Here is a 20,958-nt window from a genome sequence, read left to right on the forward strand (position 1 = left end):
AATTCTGTGAACTAAAAAATATTCGGATGCCTTTTTACACAGATTTTTTCGAAGGATTTTTCTGTTACGCAGATTTTTTGAGACAATTAATTGTAAAAATAATCAAGCATTCTAAAATCTTTTCAAAATCAACCCGCCTAAAATTAATCCTATTTAGCATAACCCAAAATAATCTTACAAACAAGATCAACATGTGAATCGTTTAAAAAAAATTAATGACAATTTTAAAAAATCTTTGAGAACCATTTTAAGAAAAAAAAAAGATTAGATACTGGAACAAGAATTTGCTTGCAGCTCTCTGATATTTTAGTCTTGAATCTAATGTTTAGTTCTGTACCGTTATTTTTTTTGTTTTGCATCGAACTTACTAAATAGTTGTTATTTCGAATAAACTTTTTTTTCGTGATTTGTGAAAATTTGAATTACGACCTCACCGCCCCCCTGAGTCGTTCCAATGCCCCCCAAATTTCAAAATTGAACTCACCGCCCCCCTAGAAGCTCCCAACGCCCCCAAGGGGGCGGTAGGGACCACTTTGAATACCACTGATCTAGATTATTCACTGCTCCTCACATCAGCTGAAAATGTTAATACTTCATTTAAGATTACACCATTTATAATAAGAAAGATGAGCTGTTTTGCTTTCTTTGTAAGTAACTAAAGTTATCGGAAACTAGAGATACCTGTCAATATATGGGGAAAATGAGTCTTAATTTGGATATATCTGATGAAGAAAATTGGTTTCCTCATAAGAAAAATGAACAGTTTGTAGGCATTTTGAACAGGAAATTAAACTTTGCATTCACCTTTTAGGAAATACTATCACTTGAAGTCAACTTACGCTCGTTAAACCCTCTTAAACTAAGGTTGCCAGACATTTTCTCACATGAATCCGGGCTGGGCAAATCCAGTCATTTTAATTTCTTTCTTTCTTTTTCTTTTCTTTTTTGGCCAGACCTATCGATCCAGAAATGCCAAGTCTTGTGGATTATACTGTTTTTGTAGTTATTTTAAATTCCCAGAATTTTTCTCGAACGAGTCCGGACCGGACAAAACCAGACTATTTTATCTTAAAACCTGTAAAAATCCAGGCATTTGTTTTCGAAATTGAGAATACAAAATTTGGGCAATATCCGGGCAAAATACAGGAGTTATTAAAAAAATCAAGAACCCTTGAAAAAAATTTCATCGAACACATCATCAGCGGATACATTGTGTTTCAGAAAACCGATTAAATATGATCATTTTGATGAAACATGCTCAAAAAAAAATTACAATAACCTAATCTTTGATTTTAATTGACTTTGCAAATAAAATCAATAAAACCGGACATTATGTCAAGCTTAGGTTATCAGAGTCCATCCAAAATCCTGGCAATAATTTTTAAATGTTCAATACAAAATCCAGAAAACATTCGAGTAAGTTTTGCAAACACACTATTGATTAATTCCACGAAAATCAAGAAAAAACATTTGATTGATTATTTTTTCATCGTATCACCACATCACTAAATTTTGAGTCGTATTTAAGGCCTCCTCAAAATCTTATTAGTTTATTTAAAAAATATTCTCGAAAAATTGCATTTTTGGACACAAAAACCAAAATCATAATAACTCAGTTGAACGCTTTTGTTTGATGCAAAAAAAATCTGGAAAAAAGTTCAGGCATTTTATATCAAATATCCGGGCAAGTCCTGGAAATACCGGACAATCAGGCAAGCTTATCTTAAACCAAATTGTTTTCGTTGGAAAATAAGCAGAAGCTTAGTAGCATGATTACAAATAAGTTTTAACTTTGTTTTTAGTTCATTTTTGGTTGTTGTTCTTACACATTTCGATTTTTTTTCTTAAATTTTGAAATATATTAGGACAGCTTCATAGCTATATTTTGATGAGATTTTTATCATAATTGTTATTAAAATAAATAAGTTATTTCAACTTTCAGGGTATATCTTTCATCTCTTCTATCTACATAATTAAGGATCATTTGTTTCTCAAAACATCATATTAGAATGGTTGCAACTCTACACCCTAACAGTGAACAGTTGTGATAAGTATGGATTATGTATGGATAAGTATGGAAATTTTCTATAAATTCTAAATCAACTCAATCAACTAAAAGAGCGATAGTCAATTTATAAAAGATGGGAATTGTATCACCTGGATTCGAGTTTTTTTCAAACTCACTAGAAAACAGCGTTTTTGGTGCCTGTAATTGTCAGATTTTGTTTATCAGCTTATGTTTTGGTGATATGGCGTGTGGGGATTTTAAAATTGATCGATTTTGAGTATAATCCTACATCCTACAAAACCTACATGAAAAACTAAAACTGATATTGATTGTTCTTACCATCCTCGTCTCAATCAAAGATTCAGATTCTGTCTAGATAAATATTCTAGTTTCAGAAATACAGGGCTTTAGAAAAATTAACTTTAACATGTTCTAGAAATTTGAATAGATAACATTACAACCTTTTCTGACATTACTTAAAAAGTCTTTGAGTATTTGATATTGAAGATTTTAAATCCTTTAAGAGCTTTGTTGAAGCTTGCAAAACGGGACTTATGCTTTAAAAATTATCCAAGATTTAATTTGGTTTAAAACTTTTAAAAATTTTCGCCTAAATTCAATATTCAAATCTTTATGATGTTCTACAGTTTTGCCAAATAAGTGCACAAATTGCTAAATCAATGCAATCGAAAGATTCCCTTTCATTCAACCACGGTATAAAAAAAGTTCAGATACTGATATTTCGAAAACGACCAACTATCTTCTTCAATGAGCGAATAGAAAACGCTAACTGAAGAAGAAATTAAGTTTCTATCGAAATACCGGTATCTGAACTTTTCCTTGGTTGAATAAAAGGAAATCTTTCGATTGCTTTGATTCAGTAGAATTATTCAACCAAGTAGGCTCACACACAACCCATATAAGAGTGCACAAGTTTATTAAATGAATTTTTATCAATTTTCAAACATTATCTAGAAAACATAAGCTGTTTGAAGAAAAAAAGCTGATTGCATATTTGAAATCAGTGGCTCAAAATTAGTCAAAAATAGCTCCTCAGTTCTTTGTACCTTCGAAAAATTCAAATTTTTGTTGCTTTGCCATTCAATCCATAATTATCTGATCACAAAAAATATTGAAAAGGTTCAAAAATTTGTTCAGCTTTCATGGATCATATTTTCGTTTTTGTGTTCCTAATCTCCTACAAATAAGAGCCTAGATAAGCGAAAAATGCTTTGCGAGAGAAAAAGTTCCCTTGTGCTTTTACATATCCAGGTTCGACTGTATTACTTCTTGATAGCAGCTTCGTTCAATCGTACACTCATAAAAATTCTATTATGTATGCCATAATAAGAGAATCTACAAACTGGTTGCATAAGAAAAATCATTGTAATTCATAAGATTGTACAAATACGCGAATTAATTCCGCAGATAAACACCTACTTCAATGAGAAGTTGTTGTATTTTTTAAGAGGGTCTTTTGGAAACATGATATGTCACGTTTGGAGAGATTAATTCAAAACATTTAATGTTAAAAAAATTTCAATTTATTGTTCGGCTTATATACACAATAACATCCGGTCCCAAAGAAGTTATTCTGCCACGTCCGATCCTTTAATCTTTTGGTTTTCTTTCGGTCAACGTGCTGAAAAACAATCAAAAAAATGAATTTCAGTTTACAAATATTTCCAACATTCACGAAAAAAAACTTCACTTAAAGCTTACCAATTGAAGAACAAAACCAATAACTCCACAACTTTCTATGACGATTCAAAATGGCTGATGGAATGAAGTTGTTCATTATTTTTTCACAATGAGGCTTCTTCTATTTTTTATTAGATTATTCTGGAAATTGAAGAATTTCATTAGACTCTCATGAAAACTAATTTTAGATTTTGTAAAGAGGTTCATAAGACGTATCTTATGAAAAATATAATTAGAATTTTCTGAGTTGAGGTAAAAATCGATATCAACAAAAGGAAGCTTGTCTGTAAAGAAAACGTCTGATTTTCTAGACCATTTCCCTGATGATAAAAGCAGCGTCGAAGACTAGACCTGAAAATTCAAATAGGTTCAGATTGGATTCGAATTCTTTCAATTTTTCTTGGCCGAATTGACGCGACGCGTCGTCTAGTTTCGCAACCTTCCACCGCGGTTTCAATCAAAGCAATCATATAGTTTTTTATATGCCATAAATTTGTTCAATAGAAGCATTGATAAACCAATCCAGATTCTTCGAGGTAACGTCAGGGTGTTGGCCTTCTGAAAAAATGTTCTGTTTCCATGAAATTTTATATTTTTATAATATGTGTTCTCTAGGTATTAAATAAAACAAATTTATTTAAAATTACTTGAACTTTTTGACAAATCCAAATAGTATATAAATTCACGATAATAAATTTGGATTCAGACAACGAACCTATTTTGGTCCGGAATTCGTCTCGAAACGATCTGGGATCTGACCAATTTTAGTCTGGAATCGGACCGAAATCGGTCTGAAAATATGATCCAAATTTGGTCTGGAAACCCGGACCAATTGTTCAATGTTGTGTTGTTGTTCAATGAGCCAATGTTTTGGTCGAAACTAGTCAGGTCGTTGTTCAATGAAGCAAGTTGAAACTAATCAAAACCGATCCAGCTCGGCAGGAGGATTCGTTTCGACCATGATGAATATAGGTATGATGGTCTCACTTTGGCAAAATGTAGACGAGGGTTGGATGCGGAGGAGGGGGCGAAACGCAGCCGAAATTTGACAGCTGGCTGTTTGGCCGGCTGCTGGCTGGCTTGGATGCCAGGTGCTCTGATATTTTGTAAAACACGAAGTTTTGCCAATCATTAAGATATTGCTAAGACAAAGATTTCGCCTTGATTTTTACAAATATAATTCATAGAAGAAAAAAAAAATCTTCCGGCTGAGCTCTGGGCTGGTAAGTAAAGCTGGAAGACGTTGGACCTATAAACGATTGTTATTCAACACTTTTTTCTTCCAAGAGCTGTCTAGAAGCAGCAGAATGTCATCGAATCGGATGGTAACATGGCGAAGCATTACATTCCCTCGTCCAAGAAGCAGCTGGCCCTCCTGCAGGAACATCCGATCTTCATCGGGATGAAGAAACTGCTTCAGGAGGACCTCCGTCTGTTGCCATCGCTGCTCCAGAAGATCCGTATCTGATGGGTATCATTTGGGAAAACCAAATGAAGTTTTTGGCACTTTTGAACGAGGGAACCGATGAGCTGAAGGGTGGTGGAAGGGGCGACGTCAGCGGTGGCAGTGACGTAGCACATGATGTAGCCTCGATTGCCGCTTCGATGGTGAACAACCTGAGTCCGACCTTGATGCCAAGGAATGGACAAGCAACATCCAGTTTAGGATTTTGGTTGTTTGGTCCACCCTTAAAAGATCCTTCCTATTATCACGATTAATCACAACTATTTCGGAGCGTCTGAAAAGTGCATAGTGTATTGTAATTTAAGATACAAAAAAGTGTTTCGAATAAAATAAATTCATTGAATACTCAAATCATTTCTTTGTTTCCGGAAGTGAAGTTTAAATAAAATAAAATAAAATAAACTAAAACACAATTTGGTTTCCAATCTTTGAATCTTTGGTCTACGACAAGCTTGTGTACAGACATACATAGACTTTTTTTTCAAATTTCTCTGATTTTTTATCTCAAACACCTGGCATCCCTGGACCCCATTTTGCGTAAACAACTTCAACCAGCTTTCAAAACTTTTTTCAATATGGCTGAACATGCGATTTGGCATATGAGACCACCATACTAGATTCATCATGGTTTCGACCTGGTAGAAATCGGTAGAAGTCAATTAAAAAGAGACAGTCTATCAATCCATAACTACTTGTTTCCCAGGACTGGAAAACAGGAAAAATGAAAACAAAGTCACTCAAATGTCAAATATGTTAATTAAATCACCGACCAGTGAGTGGAAACAAATGATGAAAAAAATAATTATTGAAACTGTTTTTAAGTCTTCAATAAAGCTTTTCAATGAACAGGTTTACAAATTTCATCAAACTGAGCATGTCACATCACAAATAGTCTTGTTGTTTGTTTTTGTTCCGGCTATGAGTTTTTATCTTAAACGATCACAAGTCTTTTCAGAAACTGCTCAGTTATTTGTCGAAAAAATTAATAAAAAACACAAAAATGCTGCAGCGAATTTTAATTAGCCTCACTTATTTCAACCAACTTCGACCAAACGTCAATGAACAGACTTAAATATATAAAAGATATAAATACTTTCTTTGCATATCTGCGAAATTGAAAAGATTTGATTCTTGAACAGGGCTAAAACTTGATGTTTAGTTCTGTAATGCCATTTTATTGTTGTACATTAAACTAACTAGCTCCCATTTTCAATCTATGTTGTTTTGTAATTTAGATATGAACTCATCGCTCCCCTGAAAACATCTGCGCCCCAAGGGGCAGTAGAGACCACTTTGAAAATCTCTACTTTAGGTTCTAAAGACCTCGTTTAGTATTATTGCAACAAAGTAAAGGAGAATGGCCAATTTGGTTTTCGGTTGTACACGTGTGACCAAAATACAGTTCGAAAGATCTCGACGAGATAACAAAAAGTTACTTTGGAATCTAGAAAATCTACCGTCGTGGGAGAAAAAAGTTATGGATTGGAAAAATTGCATTATTTCGAAGAAAAGATTGGAAAAAATGTTCAGCTAGCGTTTTTGCCACTCTTTCCCTGGAAATAATACAAAGTCTTCAATCCATAACTTTTTCCTCCCACGGTAGATTTTCTTGACCCCATTGTAATTTTTTGTTGTCTCGCCAGAATCTTTCGAACCGTATATTGCTCATCCGTGTACACCGGAAAACCAAGTTTCATACATTTTTGCCATGTCTCCGTTATGATTTAGAAAAAACGAAACTGTATCCATGGTCTTTTCTTGGGTTAGTTTATACAAAATTTTACCAACAAAATAAGCTTCAATCGAGTGAAAAAAACTGGCCTTCCCACTCGAGTTCTTTTAACTGCCCAACTAATAAGAACCATCAAATTGAGTCTATATCTCATCAGTTTTGGACCAATCCTTACACTAGGTCTTTAAAAAGTTGGGTTGTAACCGGTATAATGGACTACCAGTGCGGTTCTTGTTTCGGAATTTGAGTCTAAACCGGCTGTTTAAACCAAGAATACAGTTGCACTAATGATTAAATGATGTATTATACTTCGAAATATGTTGTGCATATTGGCAACACTGCCTCTAAAGAATGCGTCGCCTTCGAGCTAATGGTGTGTAAATGCGTTCCTACCCGACTAAAACTAAGCGGACTCATCGCTTGCAAACGAGCTGATCTGTATGTAGGTGGGTATGAATTCATCATTACACAAACTAGCTAGACAGCAAGACCCCGCAAAGGCATCATAATTCAGATAAAACAAAGCCAAGTATCTACCTGGATACACGTGTAGCCGATATACAAGTCATGATATGTACCTGTTTACTCGTTATCCGAGACATTCCGTATGTTGCTGCCAGCTTCCGTTCGTTGGTTGTCCGTTGGGTTCTTGTAAAATATCTGGCCACTCCACCCCATACACGTTAACCAATCAGCAGTTGATCGACGATAACCGCACATCTTTGGACCCCTCTCACAGGAGCACCCAATCATCGCCACAGCCAGTTAGTGGCACAGGCTTGGCTCGCTGCTGATGAGATGACGATGGTCGGAAATGATATGAAATTCATCATCAGCATCCAGCAGTTTGCAAAGTTGTCGAACAACGTCCCCGGTACATTTTAAACGAACATAATCTCGTTTGTGGTTCTTTGCCATACCTTTAGAGAGTGAATCAATCTACCTTTCTATGCCGACCAACAACGACGGTTGGTTGTTCATAATTTCGGTCGTACCTCACTTGTCCATTTGCTGCCCGTCTGGCAGCGCAGCCCGGTGAGGGAAAACGTAGTTTTATTTTTCAAACGGACCAATAACGCATTTCCTTCTACCTCGCTCTTCTTTTCCCAGGTATCGATAGACGATAACGAGTCGATTGATAAAAGCAGCTTGTACCATGAGCCGTTCAATGTCAACATGTACACTAGCGCCGCCAGCGGCTGTTCGATGAACGATATGCAGCGGCACCACATTACGCCGGATTATACAGGTGAGTTTGAGTGAACAAGTGAACACATTGCAGCGGCAGCATCACTAGTCTAGCTAGATATGGTTAGAATGTTACCACTGGCTATTTACTTTTAATTATAACTAGATGATGTGTGTGGGTTTTCCGAAAAACGACACAACTGCGCCGGCAGTTTGAGATAACAACGAGGTTAGAAAAAGATGCAACGTAGCTTCAAAACTGAACTAGTTTTAGTTTTGGTATAACAAAAATAATTGCTACTAGCTATTGGTTCCTTTCATATGTGTTGCTTTGATTTTTTTTAATTTAAAAAAAAAAGTTAGTTCATGGTGTATTTTTAAGAACAGTTTCTAAACAAAAAATAATGCCATTTCTTGAAATTTCTCCCATATCCAACGCACTATTAATGAAAAAAAACAAGGGGCTACACAGCAAAAAAATAATTAATTTTAACACTAAACTTAATTTAATAACCGATGCAAAAATTTCAAGTCACAATTCATTCTAGACATAAATTTACATCGATTGAGGCCTAAAATAAAAAATATAATCATGTTTGCAAATTTTAAATAGTTTTAATTCCATTTTTACATGCCGCTACAATATTTGGCAGTGAACAGACCTAAATTTACATCGCGCGACATAAATTCGCACATCCCAACACACAATCAACGGCTTCATTGCACCAAAAGTCAAATAAAAAGTTCTCTCTTCATGGTCGTCGGTCGCGTTTGAATTTATAGTTTATATTCGAGATTATTTAGTTTGTTCCGTGAATTCATTTATACTTCGTTAAAAGTACTGTGATTCCTAAAATCCGTATTGTGCATATTTAATATCCACGAAAAACGAGAGATAAAAAAAATCATCAGAAAGTTTTGGCTCCGGTAAGTTACCCGTTAGTTTGTTTCGTTGCCAGCTAGCATCAGATTATTTCTTTTGCTCCAGTTTCGTCTACGTTGTGATCGGTTTTGTTGGCTTCCGGTCGATCTTTTGTCAATTATTCCGGATGCCTGAAACCATGTCCGTCGTCACTGCTGCCGAGATCTTTAAGAACAAGCGTAGCATCCGGAAATTAATTTGCCGTGGAGATGCTATTGGACCAGTTCTGAGGCGCGGAACACGGCCTGCTGTTGGAGCTGATACCCAGCGGAGACAAGCATCCAGGACGAAATGAAACCTAAATTAGCCAACACATTTGATTGAGATTTTTTCACCTGCAAACCAGAGAGAAACAGCCGGTCGGGTATCGATGCATTCCGCAGCTTCTTATTCATAGCACTGAAGTGGAGAGGAAGCATAGTGTAGGTTCTTTTATTTTAGCATTTTTTCACTAAAATGATAGTTTAACATAAAATCCGAATTTGAAACTAGCAAGTTGTGCATAGCAAGTAGAAAGTGAATCAAATATTTCTGGTCGTACTTCTTATGAGAGTTTATAATGTGTTTGTGTATTTATGTAATGAACAGAAATTAAAATACAATGAAAACGTATTTCAATTAATTTTCTTATGATGAAAACACCAAATCCTAACCTCTTTAGCTTACACCAAAAACAACATTGTCACGCAGGAAACATTACATTGCAAACGATGTAAAAAAGAATACATCGTATTATTCAAATTTACTTCACGCGATGCTAAAGGATTTACATGTGACGATGTAATTTGAAACAAGCACACAAATTTATATCTTAAGGCGGCCACACAATACCGCGTCCGTCGTCGCGTCGCGTTGACAGTTGATTTTGGGGATGCCATTTTCCGTTTGAGTCACCACAATGCGTGCGTCGCGTCAGTGAAGTCATTGTACTAAAACGCTAAACTTGTTCTAAACGGCAGCGTTCTCCAGCGTCGACGTTTTGGTTTTGAAATAATTCAAAATGTTAGCGCGTCAAAAAGGTTTGAACTATTCTTTTTTAATGTTTTCGTCAATGTTTGACACAAATGGATTCGAAAATCATATCATTGTCATTTTGTCTTCTCGATTATATAAATTTGTTGAATAACGTCATTGACATTTATTTTTAACATTCAAATACATTTGATATAATGATGAAATAATAAGGAATAATTATAAATATGAGCTTGATTTTTATGTTCCCGTTTTTCAAAAATAAAAATAAATTCAATGAAACATTTTGTGTTGGAGTATGCCGAGATTTGCCTCAAAATTTCTCTGTCAGCCCTGTCAGTAGACGCTGTATTGTGGTGCGAAAATTGTAGAGTGCGTCGCGTCAGCGTTTTAGTACTGAACGACGGCGTTGACAGCTGACGCGACGCGACGTCCGACGCGGTATTGTGTTTCAGCCTTTAAGCGATGGTCCCAAAATTTGCATCGTAAAAGATAGAAAATTACACGATTGAATTTTTGTTGTGTAGGATAAAGATACTAGACTGTCCCAAATTTGTATAAGAAATTTCAAGCTTGTGAAATGTTATGCGCTGCAGGCTTAAATAGATCCTAGGCCTAGTACAAGGTCTCATGCCAAATTTGGGCCAGATCGAATCACGGGAAGAAGTCGCTGAAAAAATTTTGTTCGGGTGGAACATCCAGTTTTCATGAATAACTTTGGTCCCCTTCGAATGATTTCTTTTGTTGCTCCTGAATAATTTGTCCCGAAATCCCATACAAACTTCAGGCTCGTTGAGCGACCCCTTCCCGTGATCCGAGCTGTCCCAAATTTGGCATTAGACCTTCTACTAAGCCTACGATCAATTCAAGCCTGTAGCGCATAACTTTTTTAAATGTCGGGTTATTTGGAGCACTCTAAGGGATACCTTATTTAATCTTTTTGGGTATTTAGATTTATCGTAAGAAAAACCGAAGCTCTGAGACAAACAAAATTCAAAATGGCAAAGTTTTGTGAAATAACGAACGGTTTTATTATATTATATTTTATTTTTCAAAAAGAATGTCAATATTCTCTTTTTTTGTGCTAGATATGGGAACCTTAAGTAATAATGAGATGGTAAATTCAAATTTCCACTGACGAAAGATATCACTTTTTCAAGCTTAAATGAAATGGAATTTCTTAAGAGTTAACATTTCTTGTAAATATCTTGATGTTAAATTTTTAAATCTAATGTTTCAATTTAGGAAAAAAATCACATCAAATTCTAAAATTACTAGGAATAACCATTAAAGTATCTATAAAAAACTGTAACAAAATATACTATTGCCATGAAGATGCGTTTTTTTCTGTTCATTTGAATGGAGGACAGAATGATGTCATCTCAGTCAAGTCACTCTTGGTCATCTCTTCAAGAAAGGGGCAATGTTAAGTTAAACATGAAGATTTAACTTTCTTCTTTGATCTTAGAATTGCATTCTAAGATGCAAATTTACTCACCTGGCTGACAATTTATTTTTTAATTATTTTACTTCGTTAAAAGATAGTTTTGTGATCATTTCGCAAAGTTTTTAAATTTACATTTAAATTCATATTTTTTTGATATTACTTTTAACACATAACATTAAATTTAAAATCTGAAATACAGGTATAATTTCAAACGTGTTTTTTTTTTTAATTTTGCTAGAGGGGGTTTAAAAAAAACCAAATGAATTTCCACAGAACAGAAAAAAAAACCTGTTCAAGACTCTCCGCCAGATATGTTTCAAGAAAATTACCTTGGAAGACCGATGGTCTTCTCTATCTAATATATATTTACAAGTGGAGGCATAAATATGTACGTATACGAACTACTCTTGCAGGGTTCATCTGATTTGCATACAGTTTTTTTTGTTGTGTTCATTTTCTCGCATGAGAAGAACATGACGGAGAAATAATTTCGAAAAGGTTTTTGTGGAATTTGATGATTGATTTTTAGTTTTTATTAGTATCAAATAAAAGTCATGCAAAAAGCAATCAAAAGCTTAGTGATGCTCATCAATATATATGTTGGAATTTGTGGCGCCCATTTTTTATAGCCATAGCCATAGTCCTACTCTTCAAGTGGCACCAGTGAAATGGAAACTTGGATCTGATTGTTCAGCTTCCGTATGGGGTGAAAAAAATCGCAATAAGCCGGTAAGGAGCAGATTTCCGAAAATAGTCATTTTATATTCAGAATCAAGGCAACTTTAGCATTTTTAGGCTGATTCTTAGATTTGCCCAGATATTTTATAAAGTCTGATTTTTCCCAGATTTATTCACATTGTTGGCAAAATCAAACAACAATCTCTGATTAAGTCAATATAGTTTTCTTATTTTTGCGTACTATAACGAAATATTTTGAGCAAGTTTTAGCATACTTATTAAAATCGGTTTTTGGATACGGTTCTAAATTTGCAAATGAGTTTTGATGAAAAAAAAAAAAGATTCAAGTGATTTTCTTTTTGATTTTTGTTGAAGAGTTCCTGAACTTAGCCCAAATTTGCTCAATATTGCCTGGATTATTTTTTTTAAATCAAAATCCCGGATATTGTAAAACTTTTAGATAAATTAGCCCGGATTTTCCTGACCCAGATATGTGCAAGAAAAATTCTTATAACCTCAATTCACCCCGTTATTTAGTTTTATGAAATTTCCGGCCATATTAAAGAATGGCATATTACTGTTAAAGTTTTGACATATTCAAAACAGCTTAACAGATAACAATGCTATATTCCATAAAATCTTTCTTGAATTTTTATGGAAACCTCAAGAGAATAGCTTATTTTTAATAAATTAGTATAAGACAATCATAAATTGACTAGATTTTTTTTCACGTTAAGAATGTATTTAATAAGTTTTTAGAATGGTATGGTATTCAACTTTGATTCCATGAAAATTCCATGGATGTAAAAAACCTGGAATGGAAAATTAGGAATGTTAGATAATCTCCTCTTCTTCCTTTTATGCTTAGATGCTTAAAAACTAAACGAAATCAAATATAAAAATAATGTTAACTTTGTGAAACTAAAACTCATAATTTGATCCAACACTCAGTATCAGAAGTGAGAAACAGATATTTGATTCAATAACATCTTTGAACACAGGAAGCGTGGGAAATAAAAATTTTAGTCTTGAAAAGAATATGATCCAATATCCAGAACGAAAGAATGAAAGTTGATGTGAATAAAAATGCGATGAAAATATTTAATGTTCTAATTATCTTTGTTAAGTGCTTAAGCATTTACCTTTATCTTGATAAATATTATGAAGATAAAATTGTCATAAAAAAGGTCATCATAAAAATACGTGATTATTCAATTTAGAGTACACATCAAATGCATAATAGATAGCGAAAAACAGAAAATTTGCTCAAAAAAAAAATTAAAATAATACGTTTTTACAACATAAAAAATCACGAAATTTCATACCAAGGAATTGTTGTTTGGAAACACTGCAAATAGTGATGTCTTCAAATTTGATATACGACAAAGAACACTTCTCACATGATTTTGGCGAAAAATGGAAGACCACTGCTAAAAATGACGATATATTTCAACAAAACATTCTTTGGGCTCTTGTTTATTAGAAAATGAATGTTTCAGTGTCTAGGATCCTCTTTAAATGAAGAAAATAATATAAAAAGGAAAAAAACTGATTTTTAAGTTTATCCCAGAAGATATTTGCTTTCAACTTTGGATGGAAATCAAACTTCTACGATAATTTTTGCCCCTGGAGGTAGGCACTACCACTAACATTTCTATGAGGCCAATTGTACTTCTTTTGTCCCTTGGAGCTAAGGAATCAAGAGAGGGGGGAGGAGAAAATATAAAATAATTTTTTTTGATAAATTTAAACAAGATGGGCAACAGCTTTCATGCAATATATTTATATACAAGAATATATCATTTTTTTTTTTCAATTAAAAACATTAAACTTTATTTATTTTCCCCTTCGGGATTTTAGAAAAAATCGAATGAGTGTAGTGTTGATAACTAAAGAATTTGATATTTGTTCCGGACTAATTGGGTGACGAAAAAGTTAATAAGAGAAATTGGAATGAACAAAAAAAAACGTCCACGTCCACTTCCAAGATAATGGTGTCAAGGTAATAATAAACTGTTTTTATTAATGAAGTCAAGGTGACATTGGGCATCATTCTAATTGCTGAACTGGATTCATTGGAGGAATGCGTACTCGAGTTAGAGAAAAGATGTATTTAGTGTCATTTTTCTCACTTTAAGCACTTTTTTTCGCAACATTTCAGAAGAAATTAACAATAAAAGGTGTTAAACAATATAAAACTATTTTAAGCATCTCTTAACCAACATTTCATTCATTTCAAGTGGCTGAGATATTTACTTTTTGCAATACAGTTTTTTATAGATTTTTCAGATCAATTCATATAAAAATTCGATAAAACTACTAGTGTAGCCTTCGTTTGAGTTCAAATAGAAATTTCATGATTGTTCACGTTTGACTGTACTCCAGCAAGTTTGAAAAAAGGGGAAACAGGTTATAGATTTTAAGTTAGGATAATGTAATATATTGCTAAAAACAACAAAATTGAATGAATTGCACAAAAGATTATTTGCACAAAACCGATAAATCGAGTAAATTTTTAACCAAAATTTAAATAAAAAAGAGATATAGCTCCCATCTCCCACATTCTGTTCTTTTACTCTTGTAAATGTTCGGAAATTCGATTGTTTGTATTTGTAAAACACAAAGACTTGTTAAAATTCCTATCTTTGACAGTTTTGGTTTTGTTCGTATAATTTTATGAAAACTCGATTGATTTATCTAATTTTAAATTAAATACTCGAAACTTCATTTAATCCCCCTAAGGGAGTTTTGAAAATCGAAAGAGGGAAAGGCGTGACTAAAAGAGAATTTGATATTTGTTCTGGTCTCAATGTTGGTCAACAGTTAGCGATTAGCGCTTTAAGCTTAAAGCGATAACTTTTTCGGTACATTTAGCGTATTTACAGTTGCGTTCAAAAAAGAATGAAATCGCGTGAAGCTGTGCACCCACTTCCAACTTTGACAAGCTGCCATTTCTCTCTTGGTTTATATTTTTTCATGAAAATTTCACACAATCAAGTTTAACTATCCAACTAACACTCCACAAAATTTGAAGTCTTTACAATGACGGGAAACACAGATACAGCTATTCCCGTAAAAAAGGGAAATTTGGAATTGCTTCACTAAATTTGCTGTATCTTTAACAATTTTCATTGAAAAATCATGAAATTTGGTCCAAAGATGTAAAAATGTTTGATATAATACCAGGCCAAGTTTTGTCGAAATCGATGAACGTGATAAAAAATGGTGCAGGGTTGAAGATGAGGTTCATTATCGCCCAGCAGACGATTTCATTCTTTTTTGGACGGATGTTTGTATGGAAAATATCGTAGTCCATGTGTTCTTGGTTTTTTCTTTCACAAAACCAAAGTTTATCACAATGAATGTTGTTAGTTGCTAAAAACTTCATTCTTGCTTTGTTTCGAAAAAAAAAATGTTTCAACAGGGTTCAAAATAAGAAGAACAGAGTTTCAGAAATGACCTGCTATTTATACCGATAAACAAATTTCATCCACAATTAAAGCGAATATTCTATTCGCTCTTGTGTTTCAATACCAGCTCTGTTGGAACAATTTCTATTTCTAAACAAAGCAAGAATGAAGTTCCTATCAATTTACAACATTCATTGTGATAAATTTTGGTTTTGTGAAAGAAAAAACCAAGAAAACATGGACTACGATGTTTTCCATACAAACATCCGTCCAAAAAAGAATGAAATCGTCTGCTGGGCGATAATGAACCTCATCTTCAACCCTGCACCATTTTTTATCACGTTCATCGATTTCGACAAAACTTGGCCTGGTAGTATATCAAACATTTTTACATCTTTGGACCGAATTTCATGATTTTTCAATGAAAATTGTCAAAGATACAGCAAATTTAGTGAAGCAATTCCAAATTTCCCTTTTTTACGGGAATAGCTGTATCTTTGTTTCCCGTCATTGTAAAGACTTCAAATTTTGTGGAGTGTTAGTTGGATAGTTAAACTTGATTGTGTGAAATTTTCATGAAAAAATATAAATCGAGAGAGAAATGGCAGCTTGTCAAATTTGGAAGTGGGTGCGCAACTTCATGCGATTTCATTCTTTTTTGAACGCAACTGTAGTTAGCGATCGCTTATTTTTTATGAGTTAGCGATTTCATTAGCGCCGCTAATTTGTCAGTTAGCGATGCCGAACACTGATCTGTTGAAGTTAAAGTTAAATCAGGTCTTTAAATTCTTCTAAAACAAAAGGTATGTGTTATCAATATGATCCTAAAAATTCATAACAGATCTTTTATTCAGATACGATCTTTTTTTTAGAAATGTCACATTTTGAATTTAGTATTTAGCTTCAGTTTAACTTCATGTAGGTACATCGTATTTCAATCACTAGTATCAACACTAAGCTTGTTGAACGCTTTTGAGATGAGTAATTCAACGCAGGTTTAATGTTTGGAATAGAGTAAATCTTTATTTGTTTTGTTCGTCAAGTTCGTTACACAACTACTTATAACATAAGCGATAGCTATTTACATTACTACACTGAAGTGATATCCTCACTAATGAATGTTCTCAATTATGAGTGGTATTCTGAGTAAACCACTCAGTATATTTGGCAACACTACTGCGTTACTACGAACCTAGTTTGAGTTCTTTGGCTTCACAGCTTGACAATGTAAAAATTTGTACCGTGTACATCACCATCAAAACAGTCATCAGCAATTATCATTGCTATTGTTCAATTTCGAATTGACCAAAGCATGTGGAAAACCAAAACAAACAATGTTTTGGATTTACTGCAATCGGCAGCAGTCTATAAGTGGCAGATCGGGATGATCAATTCCGAATTCCACAGGATCCGAAACAAAACGATGAGTTTCAACAAACTCTTATATACCTGATAGCCAAAGTTAGACCCATAAGTAGAAGAGAATGCAAAAATCCAATGCCTATTTAGCAAATGCGCTGCAAAGTGTACTGTACCAAAGATGATATGATTTGAAAAGCACTACTAGCATAAAGACTCAAGCTCCCAATCAAAATGATGCATGACCACTACACTCAAGTGAAACAAGAAAAACATTTTATGGGATTTTCATCCTATTGCATTATTCATCCCAAAAAAAAAAAAATAGTGAAAATCGAACTCACTGCAATATCTCATCTCGGCTTGCCAGTCCGGTATCTTATCCAGTGCACCATGAATCAGTTAGCAAACGAAAGCTGGTGTTATCATCCTGCTTAGTCTTGTGATAGGATATGGGGTATGCCTCAGTCTTAAGGCAAAAGTTTCTTCCTTTAATCATTTCCTCTTTGTTTCCTCGTTATCTATTGAACACTAGGACCGCCGTTATTGACGTAAGAAGAAAAAGCATTAGTTTTGTGCAATGAGAATGAGTTGCCAGTCCCAAGCATCATTTTTTTGACCTTTGCACAAAATTGATGACCTCGGTCAATCACGGAGTGGCAACCATTGGCGATGTGGAATTAGTTCTACTGAGCCACACCAGCGATCGTGGAGTTCAAAATGCTGCAATATATTGCCGTCATTGTAAAACCAAACTAAACTGAAAATATCGAGCTATTGAACAATTATTTCACATCCAAACATCTTCATATTTGAGAAGCATTTTGGATTTTACGGTACAAGATGGATGTGAGGAGTCAATCAAGCAAAACTTCTGTATATTCCTATTTTTTTTATGTTAATTATATCCATTCCAAATATTTCAAAAAATAATTTCAAAATTTTATGGTTAGTTTTGTAAGTCATCCAACTATTGTAAATCTATATATATAAAAAGTAATTTCCATTTGTTCGTTTGTATGTTTGTCTTCAATAGGCTCAGCTGCCTTAAGAGCTAGAGAGCTGAAATTTGGCATGGGTGTTCATTAGGACCAGGAATGATGAAACATATTTTTAGATTTTCGGATGACCCCTTTTGAAGGCGGTCGTCCGTACAACAACGGGTTTATTCCCACGAACCAAAAGTCATGGCACCCATTTTTTGAACCGACTTTCGTTTCCGTTCGTTTCGTTGGCGGGATTATTTTCACCATCAACATGGGCAGGCTATTAGAAACAACCATCCAGAGCTCACATGTAGTGGATAGCAAATCAAAGCTTGCTGAGCATTAAAAATTTGAAAGTGAAAATTTTGGCGGGTGTTTTTTGTACCTTCTACTGTTCAAAGCACATGCTACCGGTACGAGATATTTGGATACAATTTTAAGCCTACATTTTAATTGAAAAATACAACTAGCCTGTTGGAATATATTGACTAGAATAGTAGTGGCTTTCAAGTGCTCTTTACAGCCGCTGGGGGGCTTTGAGGGTTAACTATTTTTATATTTTTGGAATTCCTCATAGAGAAAGAAAAATTTATTAGATTCAGAGTTTATGCAGTTGAAAACATGCAAAGTGAGTTTTCAACATGTTCAACCAAATCATCCATATTGAAAAGTGGGATAATCTTCAACAGATATATTCATTAGATAAGGGATGGAAAAGATAAAAAAAAGCAGTTAAATCTTTTGAAGATAAAACTGTTAGGCCAAATCTATTCAAGCTTCCTAAGAAATGATGTTTGTCATTATTAAGTTTTTAATATCTTAGTCATCTTGCCGTTTTTATACATAAGATTGGGTTGAAAATTGGCACATAGGGGTTATCTGGGACAAACAATTGAATTCACTTATTCAAATTAAAGTCAGGGGTCGGCCTAAGGGGTCGTCACGAGAATTTTGAGGGACGATCAATCGATTTCAGATATTTAATTCAGCGTAAGGGGCCGGCGATGGGGTTGTCCATATTAACCTTACAATAATTTTGAAATATCGTCGTTATTTTACATCGGATTGGGATGAAAATTTGCACACGGTAGTTTTCAGAGAAGGACAATCGACTTCAGATATCAAAGATTGTATAAGAGGCCACCAAATGGAGTTTAACTTTTTGGCAATAATTGCGTTGTTATGCGACGATCGACTCGAATTTTTTACACGGGTTTTTTTTTGGCACGGACAACCAATTCCTGATTTCAAATGAAGTAGCAGACGACAGAAGAGGTGTTCCTTCAATATTTTTGCAATTATAACTTAACAATTAATTCGGAAATGTATCTGGAAAATATTTGGCTATTGACTTTCATACAAACTGCTCATAACATATTCCAAGTTGAAAGCGAAACGGAGTTCGTATGGGGACAGCTAGTCTATATATATAAAAAGCAATTTCTGTATGTTTGTTTGTTTGTTTGTTTGTTTGTTTGTCCTCTATAGACTCAGTCGTCTTAAGGGCTAGAGAGCTGAAATTTGGCATGGATGCTCATTAGGACCAGGAAGGATGAAAAATGTTTTCAGATTTTCGGATGACCCCTTCTGAAGGGGGTCGTCCATACAAGACAAATATTGTTTTCGCGATATTGACGTTACTTTTCGTCGGATCGTGTTGAAAATTTGCACATGAGTGTTTTGAAAGACGGACAATCGATTTCAGGTGTCAAATTTTGTGTAAGGGGTCAGCCAAAGGGGTCGTCCATATTAACTGTTCGCTGTTTTTGCGATATTGACGTTATTATACATCGTATTCAGATGAAAATTGGTACACGATAGTTTTGAGTGACGTGCAATCGATTTGAGGTATCAAATTTAGTGTAAGGGGCCAACAGAAGGGGTCGTCCATATTAAATTTTCAGTATCTTAGTGATATTGACGTTTCTATACATCGGATTGGGGTGAAAATTTTCACATAGGAGTTATTAGGGACAAACAACTGATTTCACTTATCCAAAATAACATCAGGGGTCGGCCAAAGGGGTCGTCCATATTCACTATTCACTGTTAATGCAATATTGTCGTTATTATACATCGGATTCAGATGAAAATTGGTACACGAGAGTTTTGAGAGATGAGCAATGGATTTCAGGTATTAAATTCAGTGTAAGGGGCCGGCAAAGGGGATCGTCCATATAAATCTTTCAATATTTTTGCAATATCGTCGTTATTTTACATCGGATTGGGATGAAAATTTGCACACGGTAGTTTTCAGGGACGAGCAACCGATTTCAGTTGTCAAATGTCAGGGGTCGACGAAAGGAGTCGTCCATATAAATTAATTTTTCACTGTTTTTAGCAATATTGAGGTTATTATACAATGGATTGCTTTGAAAATTTGCACACGGGAGTTTTAAAGGAAGGGCAATCTATTTCAGTCATCAAAGATAGTATAAGAGCCCTCGAAAGGAGTTTAACCTTTTGGCAATAATTGCGTTGTTATGCAATGATCGAGTCGAAAATTATACACTTGGGTTTTTGGCACGGTCAAAGGATTTCTGATTTAAAAATTTAGTAGCAGACGACAGACAAAGTGTTCGACCAATATTTTTGCAATTATTACTTAACAATGAATTCAGAAGTGCATCTGGAAAATGCTTGGCAATTGGCTTTCATACAAACTGTTCATGACATATTCTAAGTTGAAAGCGAAACGAAGTTCGTACGGGATCAGCTAGTATTTCATATTTGTAAATATAGTAATGTTGTTGACTATTTATGTTTTGTAGGCTTTTAATTTTTGTTAATTTTAGCATTAAAAAATCCAAATATGTAAAATTTGTAAATTTGATCAATTTTCATGTATTTCGATGTTGAAGGTAAATAGTTTTTAAAGTTTCCCGATGGGTTTCTGGATTTGTTGGATAGGTTTTTAAAAGTTTTTTTCAAAGATGTTTGTTTCGTGTTTTGAAATTGTTCAAAACAAGAAACCCTGAGACTATTTACCTCTCCAAGAAAAACACCCATTGAATGGCGACCGGAAAGCGTTGCCATAAAAATTCATGACTGCTCCATTTGCTAATGACACCGTTTCGCTGTGGTGGGATC

General features: G+C 34.3%; 1 protein-coding gene across 1 annotated transcript in view; it reads left to right on the forward strand.

Annotated features, from left to right (window-relative positions):
• The window catches only part of LOC129746288 (discoidin domain-containing receptor 2), a 903,668-nt gene that overhangs the window by 748,272 nt on the left and 134,438 nt on the right, over positions 1 to 20,958 (forward strand). The window contains exon 11 of the mRNA XM_055739885.1: positions 8,017 to 8,155. Within this exon, the coding sequence (XP_055595860.1) occupies positions 8,017 to 8,155 (139 nt within the window). The remainder of the gene's footprint in view (positions 1 to 8,016; positions 8,156 to 20,958) is intronic.

This window comes from Uranotaenia lowii, chromosome 2 (genome assembly GCF_029784155.1).
Source record: "Uranotaenia lowii strain MFRU-FL chromosome 2, ASM2978415v1, whole genome shotgun sequence".
NCBI classification, from domain to species: Eukaryota; Metazoa; Arthropoda; class Insecta; order Diptera; family Culicidae; genus Uranotaenia; species Uranotaenia lowii.